The sequence below is a fragment of the Oreochromis aureus genome, linkage group 1 (assembly GCF_013358895.1).
Source record: "Oreochromis aureus strain Israel breed Guangdong linkage group 1, ZZ_aureus, whole genome shotgun sequence".
NCBI lineage: Eukaryota > Metazoa > Chordata > Actinopteri > Cichliformes > Cichlidae > Oreochromis > Oreochromis aureus.
This window is the reverse complement of record NC_052942.1, coordinates 31,623,034-31,646,583: the sequence shown is the minus strand read 5'-3', so window position 1 is coordinate 31,646,583 and position 23,550 is coordinate 31,623,034. Positions and strand designations below refer to the sequence as shown.

Sequence of the window (23,550 nt, the reverse complement as noted above, 5' to 3'; positions counted from 1 at the left end):
GAAGTCTTAACTCAAACGAGACCCCTTCGCGCCCCGTTAAACCACCGACCTTCTCTGTCACTCCTGTCGCCCGCTGCTGCCGACGACGGGAGCCTGAGCTGCAAGCTAAGAGACCCCGAGCTCAATAAAAGTGTGGGTGATTAAACAACTCCCTTTAATTGCTCCTTTTGTGCAGGAATCAAACGGTCACACTTATTACTGAGGCAAGAGAAAGGGAGGCTGGGAGCAGTCGTTTCCACTGAGGGCCAGACACCCTCGGTGACCCTCTGCCCTCCCGTCACTACTCCTTTATCTGACCAAACAACCACTGTGTAGTGTGTGTTTACCTATGTGTACGTGTGTGTGTGTATGTGTGCGCATGTGCTAATGCCCTATGTGTATTTACCCGTGTGTAAATTAAGTATGCAAAGAAACCGGCTGAAACAAAGGGAGAGCAGAATAGCACCAGAGCTCCCCTCAGTGGTCAAAGCTTAAACTACACACCAAATCCCTTCGGTTGGATCGAAGGGATTTGGAGTTGTGTGCCATCAGCCAGCTGGCTTTGGTAATGGGGGAGAAAGCCAAACCAGAGGACCATGTCCAACATGAGGGCCGGGTTTCAGAGATCATAGTAACACATGAACCATACACATCATCTGCTAGTCACACACATATATACAAATATCAGTACAAGGGCCCAACCACAGGCCCTGTCAAATGGGTCAGCTTACCAAGGGGAGGGGCCCAATTACCTTAGCCACAAATACACACATAAAGTGCCTTTCAAGGGTCCATGAGTGCTTCAGCTTCCCTATGATTATACCCACTTTCTACACACCCAGCATTTGTCGTACACATACAGTACATCCAGAGCCAAAACAGCCATCAGACTGGACTTTTGCAGCAAAGTAGCAATGTGCTGTTTTCAACTGGTTTGAAAGGAAAGAGCTTTCTGTGGTCAGAGAGAGCAAGAGAGACAGAGAGAGGGAGAACAGAGTGAGCATTTGGCTGATCAACAAATATTAGTGATCCTCTCTGAGAGGGAGGCATACCCTGCAATATTTTGAGGAGGAGAGATTAAATTTAAAAGAAATCAATAACAACTTGAATGAATTTCTGATGCCCTGAATTGTAAACATTTAGATGTTGTAAGTACTTTTGCACAGGCATGTCTGTATACTGGTATATTGCATTACTATTTAAAAAAACTAAATCCATTGTTTTTAAGAAGCAAAGTTAGTTTTAACGGTGATGTTTAAGGTCAAAGACTTTGTTTCTAACGAAAAAGAAACATAACTCGCACCGGTAGGCCTATCGCGTGAGATTCTACAAAATATATGCCACTCAAGTGCCCATTCAGTTTTGTTGTTTTTATATCAGCATAGCGCTGTGTGATGTAGTTTGCAACTGTATGCTAATTCATCACCTATATTTTTATTTACTTGCAATTGTCGAGTTTGGTCTTCCTGTGACTGCATAAAAACGCTAATACCGAAAGTAAATTTCATACGAACATCTCTTTTGTGTTTCTTTGGGTACAGTTTAGTATATGTTGATTCGATGGCTTCAAGCTTCTCTTTTTGTGCAGCATTCTTGCTTTTTACACGATAATCATCAAAGACTGACACATTTATGACTCGGTTTTCTCAAATGCGAAACCTAATTTCTCTATGACATGCCAATTTTTTTTTTTACTTAGCATACTGCCTTACCTTTATATACACGTGAGCGCGAATACACATGAAAACATGTTGATCACCAACACAGGATTCAAACAGGACAGAGGACTCGAGCAGTCTAAGCGGTGGTGGAGTAATAGTGCCCCCTTCTGCTTAAAATGCCGCACAAAAGCTCAGCAACAATAGACATTTCCACACATATAATAAACAAAACGACGCCGAGAATAAGACTGTGCAAAACCAGGCTTTATTCTTGTTTTTTTTGTCTGCATCGCCCCCTTTCATCTCGATCATAATCACCATCACTGTCATAACATCATCGTCAAAAACATTACTCACCAGTTACAGTCAGCGAGAGAAACGACTCTCAAAGACACTCAGTGTCTTGGCAAAAACAGGCATCAGCTGTTAGAAGAGTCCCAAGTCCCACAGTGGGTCAGCTGTACGTGTCCATCTTTTTCTGGGCAATACATTTCAGCAAGCTCTCCAGTGTCCTTATGTACAATCTGTTTTGTTTTTATGCCCCACAAGTCCATTCAGTGGTCAGTTTCAGAAGACAAAATCCATCTTAGTACAAACACAGTTAAGATGTTGGATATTTTAGTCTTGCTGATTCCATTAACATTTATTTTATCATGTCTTTTTCACCACTTCCCGTCTACTGCAGGCCCAAGGACAGTCAAATTGTCCAGTTTAGGCGAACGCTGAGTAAGTGCAATGTCTATTATAATGTCAAGAAAATACAAAGCCACACATACATACATACAGTACATGACTAACTGATAAACTTGTTTAGCTATACAACATTGCCATTCTCCAACGTGAAACCAAAGAGTTGCACATTCATGCACCTCTATATAATATCCAGTCTCAGTTGCGTTAGGGGTGAGAAGGATGTGAGCTCACCTGGACTAGATAATGTTTGTAGTTAGAAAACTGTCCATGATTTTATGTACAGGTGATTTTGTCTGTGGATCCACTGGTCAGTGTAGTTCATACACAAAAATATTCATTTTAAATTGAGATATTCATTGGATGTTTAAGTAGTAAAGACTACTTAAAAAAGGCGTATATGACAGACTGTGGTAGTTTTTAAACAGAAAACAAACTTCAAGTATTTGATGTAACATGTTATATGAAATCTGATCAACATTTTTTCCATCAAATGAGACAAGAGTAATGTGTATAATTTCACCTATATATTTTGCTGCATATTGCTGTTTTTGAAGGTCAAACCTGACAACCAAAGTCACCCCAACTGGGTTTTTAAATGCTCAAAATAACTGTTTGTGTTGAAGAAATACAAATCCCATTATTCTTCAAAACAGGAACAAAGACAAAACCTTGATGGAGCGGTAAGTCATCACAACAAAACACTGTCCACTTTATCGTAATTGTGGAATGAAAGAAGAGAAACAGATCTTTACCAAAACAATAAACTGAATTCATTTAAAATGAGCAAAAACAATGCCAATGTCTTAATTTCATAAAAATATCAACAGCAAATTTTTCAATGTATGAATCCTCAAGGAAATTTTATTAAATTTGTTCTTTTTGTCACAAATGTGTCCAGAGAGAACAAAGCTTTTTTTTTTTTTAGAGCTCTGACATTTGGGGGTTCTAAAGATTTAAAGTGCATCCTTAATCAAAACTGTCTTAATCGTTCTGTGAAAAATTCTAATCATGGTAAACCCCCACATCAAAAGCAAAGTGCTTAATGTGTATGTGATCTGAGTCTAAACCACACCAACACCTCGTGTTTTGGATTCTGGGAAATTCATTGAGTATGCAGGGATGAAACGACAGAGCAATACTTGCTGCTCAGGGGCTAAACATATCACAAACATTAATTCATATCATTACTGAAAGAACACTGAATAATAAGAAAAGGGATAAAGACTTTGCAAACACAAAAATAAAAAAATAAAAAATTCCATGTGTATGTAAATCCATCACTTACTTGTTTGCCACAAAGGGAACAATTACCATTTGGAATGGTTATTTGTTTTACTATATATTCACAGAGATAAATAAATAAATAAATGGAGATGAAGAGTTCAAAGGATCAGTAAAAATGCAGCAAAAAAGAAATAAGCCCAGTCAAGCCAAGGTCAGAAGAGTGTGTGTTGATAATATATCCGATGCCTACTGCCATTTTTCTTCACTTGTTTTAATGATATGAACTGAGAAAAGAAGACATTGCCCCAATTAAGCCTAACTGAAGATTAAATGAGCATGTAAGGTGTAACAATTCGGAAAAAGAAGAAAAAAGAAAACAAGAGACCAGAACAAAACAACTTCTGAAATAATGTGCTTAAGAGCTCCCTCATCCTTCATTATCAGGCCTGAGGACAGCCCAGCTGAAAACATTCGCTAAAACTGTCTGCCTGCCTGTGTGCCTCCCACAGAGAAACGTATGGATCCAAACACTGCTGGTGAACCTCCATTAGCTCGAGTAGATCTGGGTCCCAATCACACGCATGATCTCCTTCTGCACCTTAGGCTCTTGGGTGTTGATGTTAGCATCTCCTACTTGGCCATCCTCATATCTGCGCATAGAGAGAACACTTTATATTTCTGCTTAACACCTGGTCTTGATAACGTCCCTGTCCTTTCGACTGCATTTTATTTGGGGATATAACTGCCCAGCTTAATGGCGCTTAAGTGCAACTTTAATAAGGAACATCTGTATTCATTCTTCTGCCTGCATTCCTGGGCTGCTCATCTATTTACATCACTTCCGCATTCCCACGCTGTCAAATTAAATTCTGTTGTGATCAATCAGGCCTAATCTTTTTCTTCCCCTCCTTCTGCAAGCCGCTTTTACATACACTTCAAATCTTAGTGCGCTTCTGTCGTTCTGCCTTTCAGACTTAGATTCGTGCAACCCACCTCCTCTTCATCTTTACCTGGCCAGAGCTGCTTATCCAAGTCTCCACCTGCTTCATCTCTACCATCACTAGTGTCTAGACTCCAGGGTGTCCTGTCCTACCAGACTCTCATCCCCAAATAATTTAAAACTAAAACTCTGTATTTCATTAAATCATGTTCAGTTTTTCCAAATATAGTTTACCTTATTTCATTTTAAGATTAAGATTTAATCGAGGTGTTAAGAAAATAGGCCTTTAATAGGAACAACTGAGGTTTGGCTTGATGCTCCTGTCTGTGGAGCAAGGAAAAATGATTTTAGGAGTTGTGTTCTGACATCTTTTTCTTTTTATTCTAACCACACTCTCCATTCTGGAAATAAGGATAAGCACACACATAGCATTAGAGTTCATTTATATTTACCTGTCATTTGAGTTAGACTTCAAGCAATCTAAAAATTATTTTCTAACTCAGAAAACAGCAGAGAACATATTGATAAAGTCTGCTGTTTGGTAGGAAAAAATCCAGATCTTCAAATCACCTTCATCTTTACGCAGTGTAGCAGATAAAAAATAAACAAAAAACAAAATAACATAAAAACACCAACTATGCATTCAAGAGCGACAATGACAAAATTAGATGGGTAAGTCAACTTGATTTTGTAATAATTCCAAGAATTCTGTTGAAATTATCAAGGCGCTGAAAGTACTGAAATACTTACACAAAAAAGAAGCGAGTACAGACATGGTCAGAAACCGGACACACCCAGATGTTTCCATGCTTCTGCAGATCCTTTGATGTGATAACTGTTAAAATCAGAGAACTGTGTTTTATCAAGGGAATGTTATTAGAAATGGTAAACTGTAACAACAGTGCTTCTTATTCTGCTTTGATTGTAGTGTTGCTATTGTTTCGGAATTATCTGATACAGCATAAAATGTATTATATGGCCTTATTATTCTAAGTGATGCACTCTATCTTTATTTTTATTGTCTCCTTCAATAATAGCAGTGATCATATTGCCATGACTTCATAGCAAGAGCAATTGCATTATATTATCTTTTAGTCTGTAATAGGACTCTATTTGGATTTTACTTTATCAAGGTTTGTCAAGTTTGAAAAGGGTCGACCAGAAAATATAAAAAATGTGTGTATTAGTTGTTACATCATGTCACATTTAGTCTGTAGTTAATTTATTTCTAAAAAGCTATAATGATGTGACTCAGTTTAACCCATCTGCCAATAATATTACACCTCCTACATAATATTACCTTCACAAAGAGCAATACAGTTCAAGTTTCGACTCTGAAGGAACCTTGACTGGATAGGACGGCTCTGTTTAAAAGCAAACATCACTCAATTAGTTGTTACAGAAAAGGCAATGATGTAACTGAAGCATCCAAAAGACAAATATTGAATGTTTAGAAATACTGAAATTATATGGTTTGCAACAGTTAGGTTCAAGGTGAAGATACAAGTGTTTAAAGCATGAAAAACATCCAAAAATACAAACTGTCTTTTGGACACCAACTCTCATCTAACCATCAATGTTATTTTAAAAAGAAATGGGAGAGCTCTTTTAAGGGATCGGTATAATATAACTGGGACTCTTCACTGTCCCTCACCTGTGGTATAGTGTTCATGCGGTTGTAACGCTGCACTAGTTCATCTTTGGTGGGCATGCGGTGCTGTCCTTTCCCCATTCCTGCAAGAAGCAGCACACAACAAATAAAAACAGTCAGAACAACTTTACCTCAACTCAACCAATATGTGGGAAAAAAAGAAACAAAAAAACTTTCTCGGTGAACTTTTTGATGTCCTTGTCAACAGGTCCAACTTTAATATAAAATTCAATGCCCTAAATGGTACCAAATACATGCTACATGGAAAACAAGCAAAAAACCAGATATTCAGCGTGAGACATTTTCAGTATTGATAAACAGTTCAAAGAGTACTTGTTTTAGACTGTAAATATATTTTTAAAAAATGTAGTACTTGGGAAAGTAGCTGGGAAAATAAAACCAAGTAGATGTAATGTCAAAAATTGTAATATCTGTTAAGTATTTTGCTTTGTTTTAAGAATTCCACATCCATTCTTCAAGTTAGCATATGTTAATAGATGGCCCCCACTAGGAACACACTGTGCTGAAGTCCTTATTATCGCCAGCAAACCCTATAAGCCTTGAAACATCTTTGCAACCCTCAACTGACAAAGGCAGATGAAAACCAAAAATGTGAAAACACACAAATCCAATGACAAACCTATTTTTATACAGCCACAACATGAAGCATGGCATGGCAGGTGGCACAGAAGCTCAGAGGCCCGAGACCCAGCACCCAAAAATGGAAACACAGTACAGCACAACAGGATAACATGGCAGGCACCCACAAGTGAAAATGGAGTGTTCCAGGATGTCAATTAGGCCATGTAGCAAACACAAAGGATACTCGGTGAACATGGGGGAACACAGGGGTCTGAATGGTGATGAACCGTTCCTACCTGAGTATCCAAAAGATATGCTGGAGATGGGGCTCAGATAGATGCCCTTTCCGTACGCTGCCCCATGCAGCTTGGGTTTGAAAAGAGCAGGAAGGAAGGGTCACTGAGCATGTGCACAGGACAGCCTTACACACACATATATATATATATATATGTACACTTGGAAATGCTAACACATACAGTGAAATTCATCTCAGATCAACTGTACTTAAATTAGCCTGTGAATGTCAATAATTTAATATGTATGTGACAGTTCCCCTCAACAACCAAGCATACTAAATACACCCACACATGCAAAGTGCAAATCCAAATTCTGCAAAGTGGAAAGCAAAGAGTCAAAGAGAGACTGTTCCAGGAATCTGAAGAAATTCATATAGTTACACCTGCTAACTTCTTTCAACATTATGCATTAGAGATCAAGTGATACTCTTGATTTTTGTGCTTTGAATTTTTGCATAAATGTCCAGGTATTCAAGTAATACTTGCATGAAACTTGAAATGTAGACATAAATGGAAACAAAGTACAAAGATAACTGATTATAAGGCGAGCCTTCTCTCTGCAATGTCTGCAGGGAGGAAAACAGAAGGGCCACATGTGTAACGACCAAGAGTCAAATTAAGAGGAAGAACAAAGAGCCACTTGACTGGGAATGCATGAGGGAGACAGCAGTCAGGACATTGCACATCTGGAAGAAATGAAAAGGAACAAGAGACAAGAGATTTTGTGTGATGGCTGGAGCTAAAGGCAGATTCAGTCATCCTCCTCCTCCTGCTGTGAAACACAATGACAGAGGAAGAGTGTCAATGCTCAAGGTGAAATAGAGAGAAGGGTGAGGCAGACGAGCACCAAAGCAAGATCAAAGATGAAGACTTCAAAAAGTTGGAGAATAAAGAAGGCATAAATGAAACACATCAGCACGATAGAGCAATCATGGCTGAAAGATCCTTGAGATTTCAGATTTAATTGTGTTTAATCTATTTTCAGGACAAGCCTGAGTCTCTCCCGAGCAGCAGTCTTTATCAGCTGTATTGTGCAAATGAGACAGTCTGTGCTCTCTGAAGATCAAATCTTTTCCCTTGTTTTTTTAAGAATTATCTATGAAAGACCAGATTGATTACAACTACAACAAAATAAAAGTGAGAACAAATGTGGAAATTAATAAGTATTACAAGTATCACAAATATAATTGGGATAGGTGGTATGCCCTTCTTTCCTGGAAAACTATAGTTCTTATATGGTCATTTGTTCCGCTTTGGTATTAACAAGTTTTATATAAACATTTGAATAATTTATATAAAATATTAGTCCTAACTTTGAGTATATAAAGAGTAGTGACAGTTACTAACCTTTCAATAGAGATCCCTATTCACTCTGTTGAAGGCTGTACTCACTGCCACAGAACTTGTCCTCTGCGTCCTTTAAATACAGATCTAACCTACTCAGTGCTCTAGATGGTTGACCCCAACAGGGCACACAGGCTCTCAGCTGACACCACAGCCCACTTCCTTTGTCCCACAACAGGAAGGGACATGCTGTCTGCTGTTGCCAGCAGAGAAGGCAGAAAGAGGCTGACGCTGGCAAGGAAAATCTCCTAGTGTGCCCTGCTTGCTAAAATGCCAATTGCAAAGCTGATGAAAAGGAAGCTGGCATCCATTAACTGTGAAAATGAATCAGCCGGACAGCGAGCCTGCTTTGTGCAAGGGCAGGTTTGCTGTCCGAGAGGAGATGCATCCAGCTAACTGCCAGGGTTACATACCTGCAGTTTGGTATAAGAGGCATTGACTAGTCCATTTCTCAGAACAGAGTGCCAGTTCTCTATATGGGAACCACTAGAGCAAGTGTAGAGAGGGAGAGATAAGAAGATAAAACAAATGCCATGTGAATATAACAGTGTAATAGTGTGGAATCACTTTTTCGTATTGGCTCGATCTTTGCTGTTCAACACTGGAAAAAAATGAACAAAAGCAAACATTTTGTTCTCTTTTCATAGAGATCTTTGTAAAATATGTTATCACAAAATATTTAATCTTATAGTTTTTCTATTTTAAAATTCATCATTTTTCATGAACTGGGTAATTGAATCTTATTACTGGCAAGAGAGAGCAGCAACAGGGATGAGCAACTGGATGCTGAATATACTTGCATTTATCAGCATGTAAATTACTGCATAAGAGGATTTTTTTAATTTAATTTTAAAAAGAAAGGGTTAAACAAGCTATAAATCTTTTGGTTTTTAATAATTTAACATTCTACAAAATCTACAACTTAATTCATTAAAAAAGAGAAGATAACATCACAATCTTTCAGATTTATATTGGTTAATTAAGCCTTAAAACACGAGCAAGTAGTTTTTTTTTATATTTTTAAGTAATCAGCTTTTGAGCATAATTAAAGGAACAGTTCACCCCCAAATCAAATTTCTGTGTTTTTGAGCTGACTTGTGGTGCTGTTTATCCATCTGGATTGTTTTGGTGTTAGTTGATAAGTTTTGCAAATATCAGCTGTACGGATTTCACTTGAATATGATGAAGCTAGATTCTGCTGCTCAAAACACCAAAATACATGAATCTCAGCAACAACATCTATTTTCAGTAATCATGACCCAGTAAAAGGTTACTTTTCTACTGATTTTTTTCAAATATATTATTTGGTGATTTGAGAAACATTAGGCGAGTGCCATTTAAATCATTTATATGTGAAATGGTCTCTCTTTTTTTTTTTCAGAAAGTCATGCTTCTATTTATATCAATATAAAAAAAATTGCAGTCAGGCTAAATTAAGTATTTGGCATTTTCTGTTATCTGATTATTAAATTTCTAGTAGGAACCATCATGCAGAGAGACCGTTAGCCCTGTTGGTGAATTAGTTGTACCCTGCACGTGCCCAGATGGGTTGTGAGTATCTAAAATATTCAGCACAGCCCCATCTGCTACAGTACAAATCTGTATCTCACAGATATTGCTGGCTCCATGTGCTGGCTAAGAAAGGTGGTTTCTCAGTCCAGGAGAATGACCATTGCTCTGTGCTGTTATTTGTTATGGTTCCATAAAAATCTGCTAAAGTGGCCCCTTTCAGCAAATGCATAATGACCAGGTGTTACACTGAGACATGTTCATGTTTGCAAAGTATAGCGCTCCAAAGCTAAATTATGCATTCATTTTAGCAGCTATGCTTGATTTGACATCAATTATTAAAAGAATTTGATTCCTCAGAAAATATTTCCCACCAGCCACACGCTTATAAATATAATAACCACTAAGTGTTTTCTGATACTTCAGCACAGCCTAAATGGTTTTACTTCTTAAGCATTAAAAGGCTTTAAAATTTTAAATTCATTCATTGACAACATGCTAAATAATTGGAAGTGTAACTCACTGGAAGGCAAAAGTGCTGCCGTATAACTTCTTGGCAGTGCGAAAACGAGCTTCCTTGGCTGGGGGGCTGCTGAGCAGGAGGAACTGGTGGGAGGTGTGCATGAATTTCAGTTGCTGTTATGGTGAGATCATTGAGACGAGAGAACGTCAGAGACAAGTGGACAGGGAACGACTACATATCAAATTACACAATATAGCATTCAAAAATGTTTATAGAAGGGACATAAGGCAATATTGTTCTGGTTTCCTACCCTACTGAGAGGCAGCTTGACGATATGAGATCTGTTACTGGAAATAATCCTGTAGAAACATAGAGGAGAGATTCAAATATGTATATAAACTATATTTTATCATAATAGCATCGTGTTAATACTACTCACAGCAGACATCTTGACTTGTCAAAGTAAAAACAACAAACCACTGAAGATGTTTCCTTTTTTTTCCAAGTATCCCAGTATCCCATGGCAATATGACAGTGAGGTGATGTAGATAATACCAGAAGGTGAAAACACAGCAGAACGGATTGTCTTTACTCACCACTGTAGCAGGGGATGGGCCAAAGGGTCTAGTTTGTCCATCTGTTTCTTAATCTCCAGATATGAACCCTGGAAAAAAATGCAAATGTGATTTTTTTTTTTTTTTCGTCCTTCCCAAAAACAAATGAGTAAGCTTTTACTTGTGATGTGAATATTATATAATGATATCATCTTATAGATGCAGTCCAACCACAGTAGGTAACAAGTGGGTAAACAAATGTAGCACGGAGAAGATACCACTTTGATTAACAAAACTGCGTCCATGAAGATTAAACAGCACAGTTCCTTAAATTTAAAAAAAATGTGAACGGATATTGTCAGTAATCTCAATACACATAAAAGCCTACTTCTAAAGACATTGGGATGCTATTTTTATCTGCATTTTACATGCCTTTCAACCCATTTTAAAAAAAGCTACTCTACTATTATGTCCTTTCTTTCCCTCCCACCTCCTTCTTGTACCTGGGTCATTTCCCGAATGGACATTACACTATCCAGTGCTTTTTGTAGTCTTTCATAATTCTTCTTCTGTGTTCACCGGTTGAGCCAAACATCCATTGTATGCAGTAAGAGAGAGAACAACATACAGAAATCTAAAATCACTGGAGACATACAGGTCTTAGGTTTGATCATTAGTTTGAAATATATGATATAGAAAAATTAATTGTAACAATAATATTAGTTTGTTCTGATGGCAAAAGTCATTTTTTTAAGTATGCAGTATGCAGGTATGCAGTCTTTTTCAAATTAAATGTCATGATGGAATTAAATATGATCTTTAGAAATCACATAACATGCAGTGAGGATGCTGACCTTTGGATTAAAGGCAAGAGTCTTGGGGTCATTGGGATCAACAACTGAAGGGTAAGGTTCAAATATGATGCTCTTACGAGGAGACTCCAGGGCAGCTCGACACATAGCTACAAGAAGGTCCACGACCTGGGAAGAGAGGGATTATATATTTATATTTTGTGCCTTCAGTTTATGCTGATGACTGAAATTGTGTTCGTTCCAATAACACATATTAGCTACAGGTAATCAGAATTGGATCAAAATGTTGACATTGGTATTTTTGTTCTTATCTATATTTCAGCATTTTTATCTAATATCTAAAGAAATGGACTCTAAAATCCAAATAATGTGCATTATTTGTTATACTGTCAAAGTTTTGTGGTCACCTCTGCTCCGGTGGCCACTTCCTCTGCAGCTCCAGACATAACACCCAGAGTGTAGAAAGAGAACACACACAGCTCCCTTGTGCACACAGCAGGCTGCATGAACAAACAAAGATTAAACTACACCTATTTCAAAATCTACTACCCATACACAAAAAGGTACATTAACTCACACAGTCTTCCCATTTGCTTACTCTAGTATTAAGTAAGCAAGAAAATCTTCAACCAGAATTATGTATATGTATATTACTGACAGAAAAAAAATCTGTTTCAAGTTTTACTGATATGTTTTCCACTTCTCATACTTCTACATCTATGTGTTTCTCTTATTTGCCTCTGGTACCTTCAGCATGGATCCATTCTGAAAGACATGCTGTTCGTCACAAACCACGCAGTACTCATTAAGTGTGGGGATCCTCTGTTCTGAGTACTTCATTATCTGTTTGGGGGGGAAAGCAGAGTAGTGTTCTGAATTATAATTGTCACCTTCAGCACTGCCATTCAAAGGAATGCTGACTATTTTGGCAAAGTTGTTACAATGCCATGGTTTTGGGTCCTAGAATAACATGACATTTTAGAGCTCAACAATCAGTTACACAATACTAGGAGTTAATAGAATCTACAGACTGTATGGCGTGGGTTCACACCTAACAATGATGAAATCCCGGAGCCATTTATAAATTACTCACCAGTTATTATTTTTTATTTTTAAGTCATTCAAACAATCATGTGGTATTTTAATGCTCAGCTGGTAATTAGTTTACTTTCTTCTTAGCCATGACTGAGACAAAATGTAGAAGTGGCTTTGTAAGTGGACTGACATCTTTTTGAGATCTAACCTGCACTAAGAAGCCATACTCCAAGGTAGGAATGTTCTTGCAGTGGCCGCCCGCCTGGGATGAGAAAAACAATTCAATCAGCTGCCTCGTGGTAATCTGCGCTGGGGCCCTGGCCGCCGGGACAGCCACAGTCTGATGAGTCAAGTGAAGACAAAGCATTATGGGAAAGGGCGCACCAGCCATGTTACGGTAAGGGTAGGGAAAGACTCAGGTGGGTACAGTGCAGGTGGCGGGTGACTGAGAAGGGGGTCAGAGTGAATCACAGTGGATTAAGACATAAAAAACCCCAAAACAAAACAAAATGCTTAAGTTTCTTAATAACAGCACAAACAATTTCCAGTACTTAAAATATTAACTTATAGCATTATAAGTTTCTACAACAGAACTTTTATGAGTGGAAAGAAAGTAAAGTTAAGAGCCTCAGAGTTGTGGTGTAAACACTGCAACCAAAACTTGACATGTGACAGTTAAAATATATATTCATTGAGAAAGAGGGAAAGGAGTACACAAGTCAACATTTAAACTGAAAGGTATTTCACAGTTGGGTGTTGATTTTGCAAGACTTGCTCTGACCTGGCTATTTGGTGGATAGCTGAATAGCTCTCCTTTAGGGTTCTTCATGGTACAGGAGATGGAGCGGTTCATTAAGCGCGTCACCCTCAGCTCAGGGACACTCAGCTTCCCTTTTAAAACTGTGTCTTGGATCAGAGGAAAACTTGGAGACCTGACAGAGACCAAAATACAAAGAAAGCTATCATTCAGAGTTTCAAAGGACATATGACATATTCAGAGCATAAAGCATTTAGATTTTAATGTTAAAGAACACATTTTGGTATTACTATAATGCTGCTAACAACAAAATCTTAATTATGAGCAATATCATTTTAAAAATCGTATCATTTATAATAATATATGATCTAGACTGTAATATATTTGTCGACTATAGGCTTGGACAATTTTGTAGTGACATCTTCTAAAGAAGTACACACTCTGCTCTAGTGATTCATACTGTACTAACAGGTAATACTAACTCTGACAACTGAAATCTGACAGCAGCTCGAGTCACTAACTGTTACCTGCAAGAGCCAGTGTTGACTTCTACCATTGCTCTCAGTATATAATCTATGTACCACCTTGACGTGAGACTTGTCAAGTCTTGAGGATGTCAAGACAGGCTAGTAGTTAGAGGAGCTGACCTCCACTGAGTGGGCTGGGATTTAATCCCTATGCACCAATAACTGTCAAAGAATGTCTGAGGAAGTCAGAAGCCAAAAATTGTAGTTACCCAAAGGGGAATTTGGTTGTGCTTGTCAAAGTTTGAATTTCAGTCAGTCTTCACAATGCTGAGTCAGAGCTACCATTCCTGTTTGTCTTTTTTGATATAGTTCATCTAATAGTTTGTAGTATTTATATGGTGTATTTATCCTGTTTATGAACGTAGGTAGAGAATGAATCATTAAACTTTAGATGCGCACAGTATTGTGTATCATGAAACCTTAAGTTCCATATGATTTATGATTTGTGCTTTCAGCTTTGTTTTTATTTCGGCAGATATGCTTATTTCCTACAGCCTAAGACTGATAACTAACTTTGATAATTAACTGGAGAAACATAGCATTTTAGCACTTGCCACTACAGTCTGAATCAGCTATGAGATGTTCTCAAAAAAGTCAATGTCTTCCCTCATTATGCCTATATTATGTCAGTAAATAACAAAAGTACAAACAGACTACACAGAAAGCAAACATGCATTTGTGTTGAATGACAAAAAAAGACCGAAATCAGAAATTAAATCTTACTCGGGATTCCAGTGTCATTTACCAATTGTGAAGCTAAAGTGTGAGAGAGATACCTACTTTGGGATGGGGGAGAAGATGCTGAGCCCGGCACGGAACTTCTTGATGGTCCCTCCGGCTTTGAACCAGCTGTGCCTCTTCTCCTGCTGGGCCTTGAGAAACTCATTACTGAGGTGCTTCCACTGCTGTGAGGTGAATGTGCTCAGGATCCTGTGATAACATGACAGTCAGGAAGGAAGATGCTAAATTTATCTTTCAATCAGCGCCAAATATACCTTCTCATAAACTAAATATTACTATTACGTTAAACTAAGCTACTGATACTAACTGAAATGTTTCTGCAGCTGTTGCTCACAATGGTACAGGTATAGAGTTTTTTTAGGTCTCAAATTTAAGAGATTACATCACTTACTTTTTAAGTTGCAGGCCCAAGCTGAAACCTTCTTTATTTGACGGCTGGAACACTTCTACTGACGGCTCTAAATAAAGATGACTAATATTATTACACATAGTGTACAGATAGACACAAACTGTGTTTGTTTTTTCCCCCCCATTCTCCCTCTTGTACAGCGCACAATGTACTCATCTCTCAAACTCATTGAGTAGCACAAATACAAAGTCCCTTCCAGAAAACCAACATCCACAGTGACATCTTTACTCACCGGGTCCATCAAGATACTGAGAAAGAGAAAAGCGAAGTCTCAGAATAATTGGTTCTGTTCTGATAACTTTCCATGCCGTCGCAACTTCCTCCTGAGTCGGACACAGACACACAAATATACAGAGTTAGCATCCTAATTAAAGACATTTCTTGTAATATAAATAGATTATAATTTTATGATGCATTCTACTTTGCAAACTGTCAATATTAGAATAGTAACAGGCAAAATCGGAGGAGGTGTTTCCAGTGAAGACTCACATCTAAGAAACTGATGTTAATATGAAGATCGATGTCTACATCATCAATGGTTCCATACTCCCTGTTCACAAACACAACAACATGTAGAGTTAATTTATCATGAGTAATCAAAGTTATACTCTAACCAATTCACGTGGTTATACCCTGAGGGTGGTTGTTTTTTTCTCTTTTGGCCCAACTAGTTATAACAGAGTGCAAGCATGTTTAATCTTATCTCTACTTAGTTATTACTTTCAAAACTAGTCAAAACTTAAACAGCTTGATCGAATATGTGTGTGTGTGTGTCTTACTATCTATGCTGTACCTGACAGAGATAGCACTGTCAGTGTAGATGTCTTTTACAGCCTCAATGTCTGCATCCAGTTGAGGGTGTCGATACAGGTCAGCAGCACAACTCCCCTGCAATAAGCAGCACTGGTCACAGTTATAGCAGGGAATGAATTCTCAGTGGTTCCTAATCTTATTTTCTTTTTTAATCAAACATATCCCCACACACCCCACAGTCCCATCAGATAAAATCAAAGCACTTGTTACTATTGTGTTTCAAAACAGTTTTCAAGTTAAATCTTAAATTAGAGATTGCTTATCAAAATGAATTATCTGACATTTGATATTGCTACAGTTTGCACACAACATTCACTGTTTGTGTTAGTTTGCATTTGTACCAGCTTAAGGTTTCAACTAGCTGCTCATTACTTTTATACACAGTATGATTTACTATGACCTTGCCAAGCTCTGACTCAAAAACAAAATCTTTATAACAAAGCATTTTTTTTATATGAAACTATAGTTAATAACTTATATGGGATATCTGAACAATATGATATGGAGTGGTATTTAATCTTTATATTACAAAAATTAAAAAGCCTAAATAAAATGTACTATGTCTGTCATATATGTTCCTGATATCTAGAGTTGATATCTCTTCCTTCAGCTGAGTGTGTAGAACAGATCACACAGTTTTGTTCTTATCTCCACTACACTGCTTTCATGTTCTCTGACTGCACTGAAACGAGCGTTAAGTCCCAGACTGGATTTACATTTCAATCAAAAGACTTGCAAGATAACCACAAAAAGGATAACATGTTAAGATCTTATATGAGAGTGAAGCAATGAACTTTTTGAGATGAGATGATACATTAAATATGTGCATCAGAAATGAATTTGACTGAGGTACTTGGGATTACTTGGGATATTTGGGGTTATGTAAGGTGTAAATAGTAAATGAAAATACTATGATCCTAATTTGAATAAAAACACAACATTCCCAGATCCTCACATATGGTAATATAAACACTTACACTTCATAAAACACAGCATCACATTCTGTAATTAATTAAAAATACATTTGGCGTTTTTCCAGCACAGCATTAGAATGCAAATGTCAGTCATTTGGCCCATCGGAGAGAAACATGTCAAAAATTATTCACCACAATGCCGTGACATTTGGTCTGAATATTTACAGTTCCCAAAAGAATCATCCCAAATGATTCTGCTGACCTCTGACTTATTGTCTGCAGTTACTATTGGGTCAAAAAATCCTCCTGACATAAACGTGTGTCTGTAGCAGTATACTGAAAAGTAGAGCTCTCTGCTCATGCATGTTAAATTGTTAAAAGATTACCTTTGTACCAACTGGGCTATAATATCACAAAAAAGCACTGTAGCACTGTACCAAAGATATGAGGCTTACTTTTTCCTTCATAACACTCTCAGTTATTACTGCTGAGGATTTAATAATGACAGAAGGCTTAAAATAAACACCATACATGTTTTTGACTTACCAACATTATCCTAACGTGAGGTGAAATTAACAATACAAGTAATATGTATTTCAAAACCTGTAAACTAACTGTGGTTTTGTTTGTGTCAATGTATAATAGCATTGGGAAAAACTATTTTTTTAAAAAACACATAATTTTAAATAACTAGAAATAACCACAAATAAGCACTAGTAGTAAAAACACAATGCCAATATCCTGACAACAGATTCAACAGAGATTTTGCGATGGTAATAGTGTTTGCTGTACCTGAATGCCATATAGGAATTGTTCTGATTCGTTCTCCCCATCTGACTCCTCGTCTGTCCAACACTGTCCTTTGATGTCCTGTGGGCCCACACATTGTGAAAAAGCTATTATAGTGCAGTGGGACGAAAAAGCAACCTCTTTCTATCATCCTTTCATCTCCCACTTCCCTATTTAGACTTCCTTCATGTGCTTCAAAATACTGCTTAAATAGCATCGCAAAGAGAGAGATGAAGGGACACGATTTATTTCCGACAGGATATTCTCTCAGTTCAACCCTTTTTAAATGAATCCTCAAATGACAATGAAAAAGGATGACTTTACAAAAATAGGATTTTATAAATAAAATGAACTCTGTTTCTTATCATTTCCAGCAAAGCCTGAAACCCAGAGGTCCAACAGAATAAACCAGAAGAATATGTTATATTTAATACTTAGATCTAGGTTATTTAATGTTTAAATGCCTTTGGAAATTATTTATGTTGCCACGTCAATATAATTTAATGTAAAGCTTTCTATATCATCAACAAAGCCAAATTTTTTTTTACACCATTTTAATGATAAGTAATGAATAGGTTCTCAGTTGTCTTACCATTGGGTCTGCTGTTATGGCTCTCTCAGACAGGTTTGGGCCTTTGATTAGTGCCAACCATGTCAGCCTGTTTCTAGGTGGAAGGAATGAGAACACAAAAGTGCAGAGCTTTGATTGACAGTCTCACATTACTCCTCAGTATCATAACCTTGGAAAAATACAAATATAACATTAAAAACAAACAAAACAAAACAAAAAAATAAAAAAACAAGAAACAAAGAGGCCACTGCAAGTGACGCCATGCTTTGTAAACGGTGCCCTCCTCCTCTTTTCTTTAAATCTTCTGCACTTCACCTTGCCATGTATCCTAGCAACAGCCATCTCTGCCTTCTTTCAGAGTGGCATTAATCACTGCAGAGAGAATGTGTGGGAGATATGTGCTGTACGTTCAGTTCCAAGGATGTTTCCATTTTTTTGTTTGTTTTATTCCAGGAATTTAACCTAAAAATATCAAAGCAGCAGAGGTTTTTATAGGCCTTACCTGTTGTAGACACAAGGCTAAAGCAGCACATTTAGTTATCTCACTGCATTGTTAGACTGTGATTTATTGTTATGGGAGTGAGGAACAAATGTGAAAAAATATATATTTTGTGAGCTAATTTCCCCCGAGTTAGCCTAAAAAGAGCACTAGAGTTTTAAGTAATTTTTAACGCAAGAAAACAATAGCTGCCTCAAAAGAAACAACAGTCACAATGATTGCCAAAAATATCTAAATGATCCAGTCGCTCCCTTCTGTTAGATATGTAAACAATGCACTGCTGAAAATTACAATTTACATAGTCCAGCCCACATCAAACAATAAAATGAATGCAAAATTAACAAAATAGGAAATGATCTAGGAGGGGTGTAAAATACGACAAGGTGGCAACATAGCTTAGCAGTACAAAACTGAATGCCTGGAAAAAGAAGAAGACAAAAAAGAACAGACATACACAAAGCCATTCATGGGATATATAGGTCAGTATAGTAAAAAGGATACCAATTTTTCATGTCTTCTTTGACTAGGCCTATTTCAGTACGTCTACATGAAAATTATGAGTATATGTTTTTGATCACTCTCATGATCACGCTCTTCCCATTGTTGTAAACACCCTTTCTTACAACAATAGCACACAAGTAAATTCTCATTAAACACTGCTGCTCTCAAAACCGTATCTTCTTCTTTAGCTTCTTCTCTTTTCTCTATATGCCTGCTGCCTTGCTGTTCTCAACCGTGCTAGCATCTACATCCTCCCAGCTCCCTAACCCGCCATTCCTGGAGCCTCTGTCGTCTCACATGCCAATAGTTACTGACACAGCGCCCACCCCCACACAAACACACATTTAGCCGTCCCCATTCCTCCTTTTGATAACTATTTAGCTTAAACACAGAGGCAGTCAGGCGTATTTTCCCCTCCCCCCATGCTCTGGAACCCCCCCACCAACCCCATCCATCCACACTTACCTCCACAGAGGATGGAGACTGGGATGCTGTCCTTGCCTCAGCTTTTCTCCCTCTTAAAGGGCACACCTGCCTTTCTCTCGGCGGCTGCTTTCCACTGAAATGATAGATGACAATAAGTCCTTTAAAATAAAACCAAACCAGAGCCACAATCCAAATGTTCTAAAATGTCTGTTTGTCAATGCTTGTGGTGTGCGTCTGTGGGCAAGCCAGCTAGTGTGTGAGAGCCTATGTGTTTATCTATTACAGATCTCTGCTCTTACTGCTCTCTTATATTTTGCCTGACAACACTGAGGTGTCTGAGCATGCTCAGTGAGACTAGGCAAGCCAGTCATGTGACCTGCAGCTGACTGCACTGCTGCTGAGAAATAAGGGGGAAAAATGGCTCTGCATGTGTATGCATCTGCCTGTGTGTTTGCGTGTGGTGTGGTTGCATAAGTCAGTGTCCATTAGTGTGCTCTTTTACTTTGGAGGCAGCTTTTGGTTGATATTTTAGTGCTTCACGTCTTGTTTAAATTTATTTAAGATAAAAATAGTATAATTATACCACAAGCTACATTTGCACTGTATACTACACAGCATGGAGTTACATGCAATAAATATTTCATGCAACATAATATACTAACACTCCAATTATGTTTTAAAAAGTGACTTATATTATATTAACATTATAAGAAAATCATCTTTCCCGTCTCCAAAATAGACTCACTTGCATGTGTGAGACAATGGCCTTTCAGCTAATCAGTCTTTACCCTCTTTATCTCTCGGTATCTATTTAAGAACTGACCTGAAGAATGGGAAGATTAATGGACAGGTGTCCATCCACTTGTCTGTTGTGAGGCTGTAGTCTGGACAGACATACTTGGGACAGCCCCTTACCCACCCAACTGCTAGGTATTGGATAAGATAAAGGCAGATGCGCAGATGATCTGCTGAAAGAGTGTGATTGTTTACACCTGAGTTTGCTGAGTGTCTTGGAAAGCTGCTTTTTGATTGTTATTTATCCTCATTTTAGGTTTTTTATTAGTGTATTCTTATTTTTTCCTGATTATTGCACTGTAGAGGCCTGGTGAAAAACAATATTTTGTTTCAGCCTGTGCATTTCTGCAAAAATACCATGTGAAATGACAATAAACTTGAATCTTGATCTGCTGTGGCGACCCCAAAAGGAACCAGCTGCCAGAAGAAGAAAATAAGACATTTATTTGTCCCACAATAATGCAAACTAAAGTGCACTGACTCCAATGAAACACTATAAATATGGGTTTTAACGTCATTCACAGTGATTTCATCAGCTTACAGAGTTTAAACTTTCTGGTACTTTATTTGTGAAGGTAAGAAGCCAATCTAAATATTCTAAATTACATATGCAGACTTATTTAGACAAGAGGTTGCCAAATTAAGGGAATCGCTTTTGATTAAAGTCTACACAAGAAAACTGCACACACGAACCCTTTGTCTGTTTGTACATTTTTCTAATGTTTCAGTTTAGGGTGGAGGTTTCTGTTGGTTTTTGAAAAACAAGCTTTCTAACCCTTACTGAGCAGCCATTTTCCAGACAGCAGCTATATTTTTCTTCATTAGTGTTTAGTCTGCTATGACGACTAGTATAGAGGAGTCAAAATTCATCCGTCTGATCTTATTCTGAACTGCTATATCACAGTGCAATATAAAGTGGACGAAGGAAATGAACAGAAGTTTGTCAAGCTTGTCAACCTTGTTGTCTGCACAAAAGGTTACCAGGTTACCAACAGCTAACACTGGGCAATAGGCCACACTTTGAAAACTCTGTCTTTAGTCTAGGTCATTATCTTTACTCCATTTTCAGCATAATCAGATTGCTAAAACTGCGACCACATCATCACTATTCTATTTGGGGTTAGGAGAAAAAAAGACACAATACCATGTTTTGGTATATATATATATGTATATTTATGTGTTTGTAATCATGTAATGTAAATGTGATTTTCATTTTGTTAAAGCAAATAATATTAAACAGTATCAACTGATTTTTATCCGTGGTTCCAAGTACTTCCCATTCTGTTTTATTTTGGTAGCACTGGTGGAGGCAGTTTTACTAGAGCAGTATTAGCAGCATTAAGGTGTTCTATCTGCTCATCTCTGAGACTTATCTGAGCATATTCTCATACTGTCTTACTGTACAACATGGCACAGGCTTTAGCAGCCATTAATGCTGACTGACAGCCAAGAGCTTGGACAGTGAACAAAGAGACTGAACAGCAGGTCTGTTCCTCACCTGGGAAGGTGTGTCAACTGGCCTTGGATGCTGGAGTAGATGGGATCCAGGTAAAGGAAGCCAGCAATCAGAGAGACAGCAACATGGGCAGTGGGAGTAGCAGTGCTACCACAACTGTTAACAGGTGAGTTAAACATGTAACATGGGAAAGGGGGTACACCTGCAGTGGAAAGTGCAGGCTTTTGAAGCAGTGCAAAAAAATAACATCTGTGTTTTATTGTTTTTGTAAACTACATGTTTAGGATTATCTGAAAGTTTTGTTGCAGAGCTTAAACATTTTGTTCACTGCAGTTAAAATGTATTTGTGCCTGTGTCAAGGATTTACTTTCGGCTCACAGCTGATTATGGCAACCAGATAATTAATCACTGTGGCAAGCATTTTTTTCCATAGTTATGTACTGTATGCAAGACACAAATCCGTGTTATGTGTATTTATTGCCAAGTGGTAAAATGTAAATGTACACCCCCCCAAAAGTTTACATTCTCTCTTTCTCTCTCTCTCCCTCATGCAGGATGCATTTACATTTTGAATTGGTATAAAATATTAACACAGGAAGGTTTTTAATGTAGTCCAGTGGCTTTTAAAAGTTTTCACAACTTCAGAAGCATTTTATGCCTAACACATTCTATCAACTTTTATCAATTAAAAATCAATACAATTTGAATGTTATTATTTTCTTTCCTTATTTCTCCAAAAATGTTTTTTAAATCTTAATTTTATGTCATATTTTTACCTTGGTCATCATTACCCCACCTGCTTCAACCGTGGGGGACACGCCACTGTTTGGGGATGCCTGCTATAGTTTGTATTTATAAATTACGAATATGATTTAAAGTAAATAATAATAATAATAATAATAATAATTTAAATAAGGCGCAAATAATATTTACATAACATAACATAACAAATAACCGAAATTAATGTTTATATTTTAAGAGAACGTACTTTGACAATATTCAATATTAAGTAACAAAACGCACATACTTATATAACTGACCATAACCAGACTGCTGTATCATTTTTCATCGCTAGATGGAGTTAGAGTCTATAAAGAATTTCCGAGGCCCACGTTAGATTTTTCTGTCTACTGCTGACTGATTGGGAGCTTACAAAATATAGGAGGGGCACTAAAAAAGCGTTTGGGTCTCTTTTTTTTTTCTTTCTGTTAACCATCTTTCATCAACTAACTTTAACAAAAAAATATATTATGACAGCACACAAGTCGGTTACCGTTTACAGCACGTCTGATGATGCTTCCCATGTTACACTAAGCAGCAGATAGCACGTCCAGGCAATAATGAAGCCAAAAGACAACAAGAAATATTCAATTCATTTAAATACTACGGGGCCTGTAAACGGAGACTGAATAACGATGTTAAGCAAATTACTGCATTTTTCATCTTCCTCACTTTTATTCGGGAAACCCACACATAGTCACATGTCCAGGTCCTCCTCACAGATGCGTCCACGCGCCCAAACCACTACCATACGCATCTCTGTATCCTTCCGCGCCGTTTTTTATTTACCACTTCCTGGCTTTCAACAGGCGTAATACCGATATAAAAG

At 37.6% G+C, this 23,550-nt stretch overlaps 1 protein-coding gene across 4 annotated transcripts; it reads right to left on the bottom strand.

The window, feature by feature from the left end:
• Positions 1-1,897: 1,897 nt before the first annotated feature.
• LOC116325613 (protein mono-ADP-ribosyltransferase PARP6) lies at positions 1,898-23,492 on the bottom strand. 4 transcript variants are annotated; one of them, XM_039612561.1, is made up of 25 exons: positions 23,215-23,492; positions 21,984-22,097; positions 19,730-19,823; positions 18,286-18,358; positions 17,697-17,774; positions 15,971-16,080; positions 15,667-15,727; positions 15,410-15,500; positions 15,160-15,226; positions 14,808-14,957; positions 13,525-13,675; positions 12,952-13,005; positions 12,456-12,551; positions 12,116-12,208; positions 11,751-11,876; positions 11,400-11,465; positions 10,939-11,006; positions 10,653-10,701; positions 10,403-10,515; positions 8,784-8,856; positions 7,027-7,096; positions 6,152-6,231; positions 5,798-5,861; positions 5,248-5,332; positions 1,898-4,207 (listed from the first exon to the last, which is right to left on the bottom strand). In XM_039612561.1, the coding sequence occupies exons 4-25, from the start codon at positions 18,286-18,288 to the stop codon at positions 4,105-4,107; spliced, it is 1,851 nt and encodes a 616-aa protein (XP_039468495.1). In that variant the 5' UTR covers positions 18,289-18,358; positions 19,730-19,823; positions 21,984-22,097; positions 23,215-23,492; the 3' UTR covers positions 1,898-4,104. The 4 variants fall into 4 exon arrangements, 3 of the variants coding, with proteins under 3 accessions (XP_039468495.1, XP_031602426.1, XP_031602425.1); XM_031746566.2 differs by having other exon boundaries at positions 12,952-13,083; positions 15,971-16,065; XM_031746565.2 differs by lacking the exons at positions 21,984-22,097; positions 23,215-23,492 and having other exon boundaries at positions 12,952-13,083; positions 19,730-19,921.
• Positions 23,493-23,550: the final 58 nt, after the last annotated feature.

What these genes read in the sequence shown, in the direction of transcription:
- LOC116325613 (XM_031746565.2), bottom strand. An exon ending in TTAACATCAGTTTCTTAGAT is followed by an intron (nt 15,501 to 15,666) that starts GTGAGTCTTCAC and finishes TGTCCGACTCAG; the next exon opens with GAGGAAGTTGCGACGGCATG. An exon ending in GCCCATCCCCTGCTACAGTG is followed by an intron (nt 10,702 to 10,938) that starts GTGAGTAAAGAC and finishes ATGTTTCTACAG; the next exon opens with GATTATTTCCAGTAACAGAT.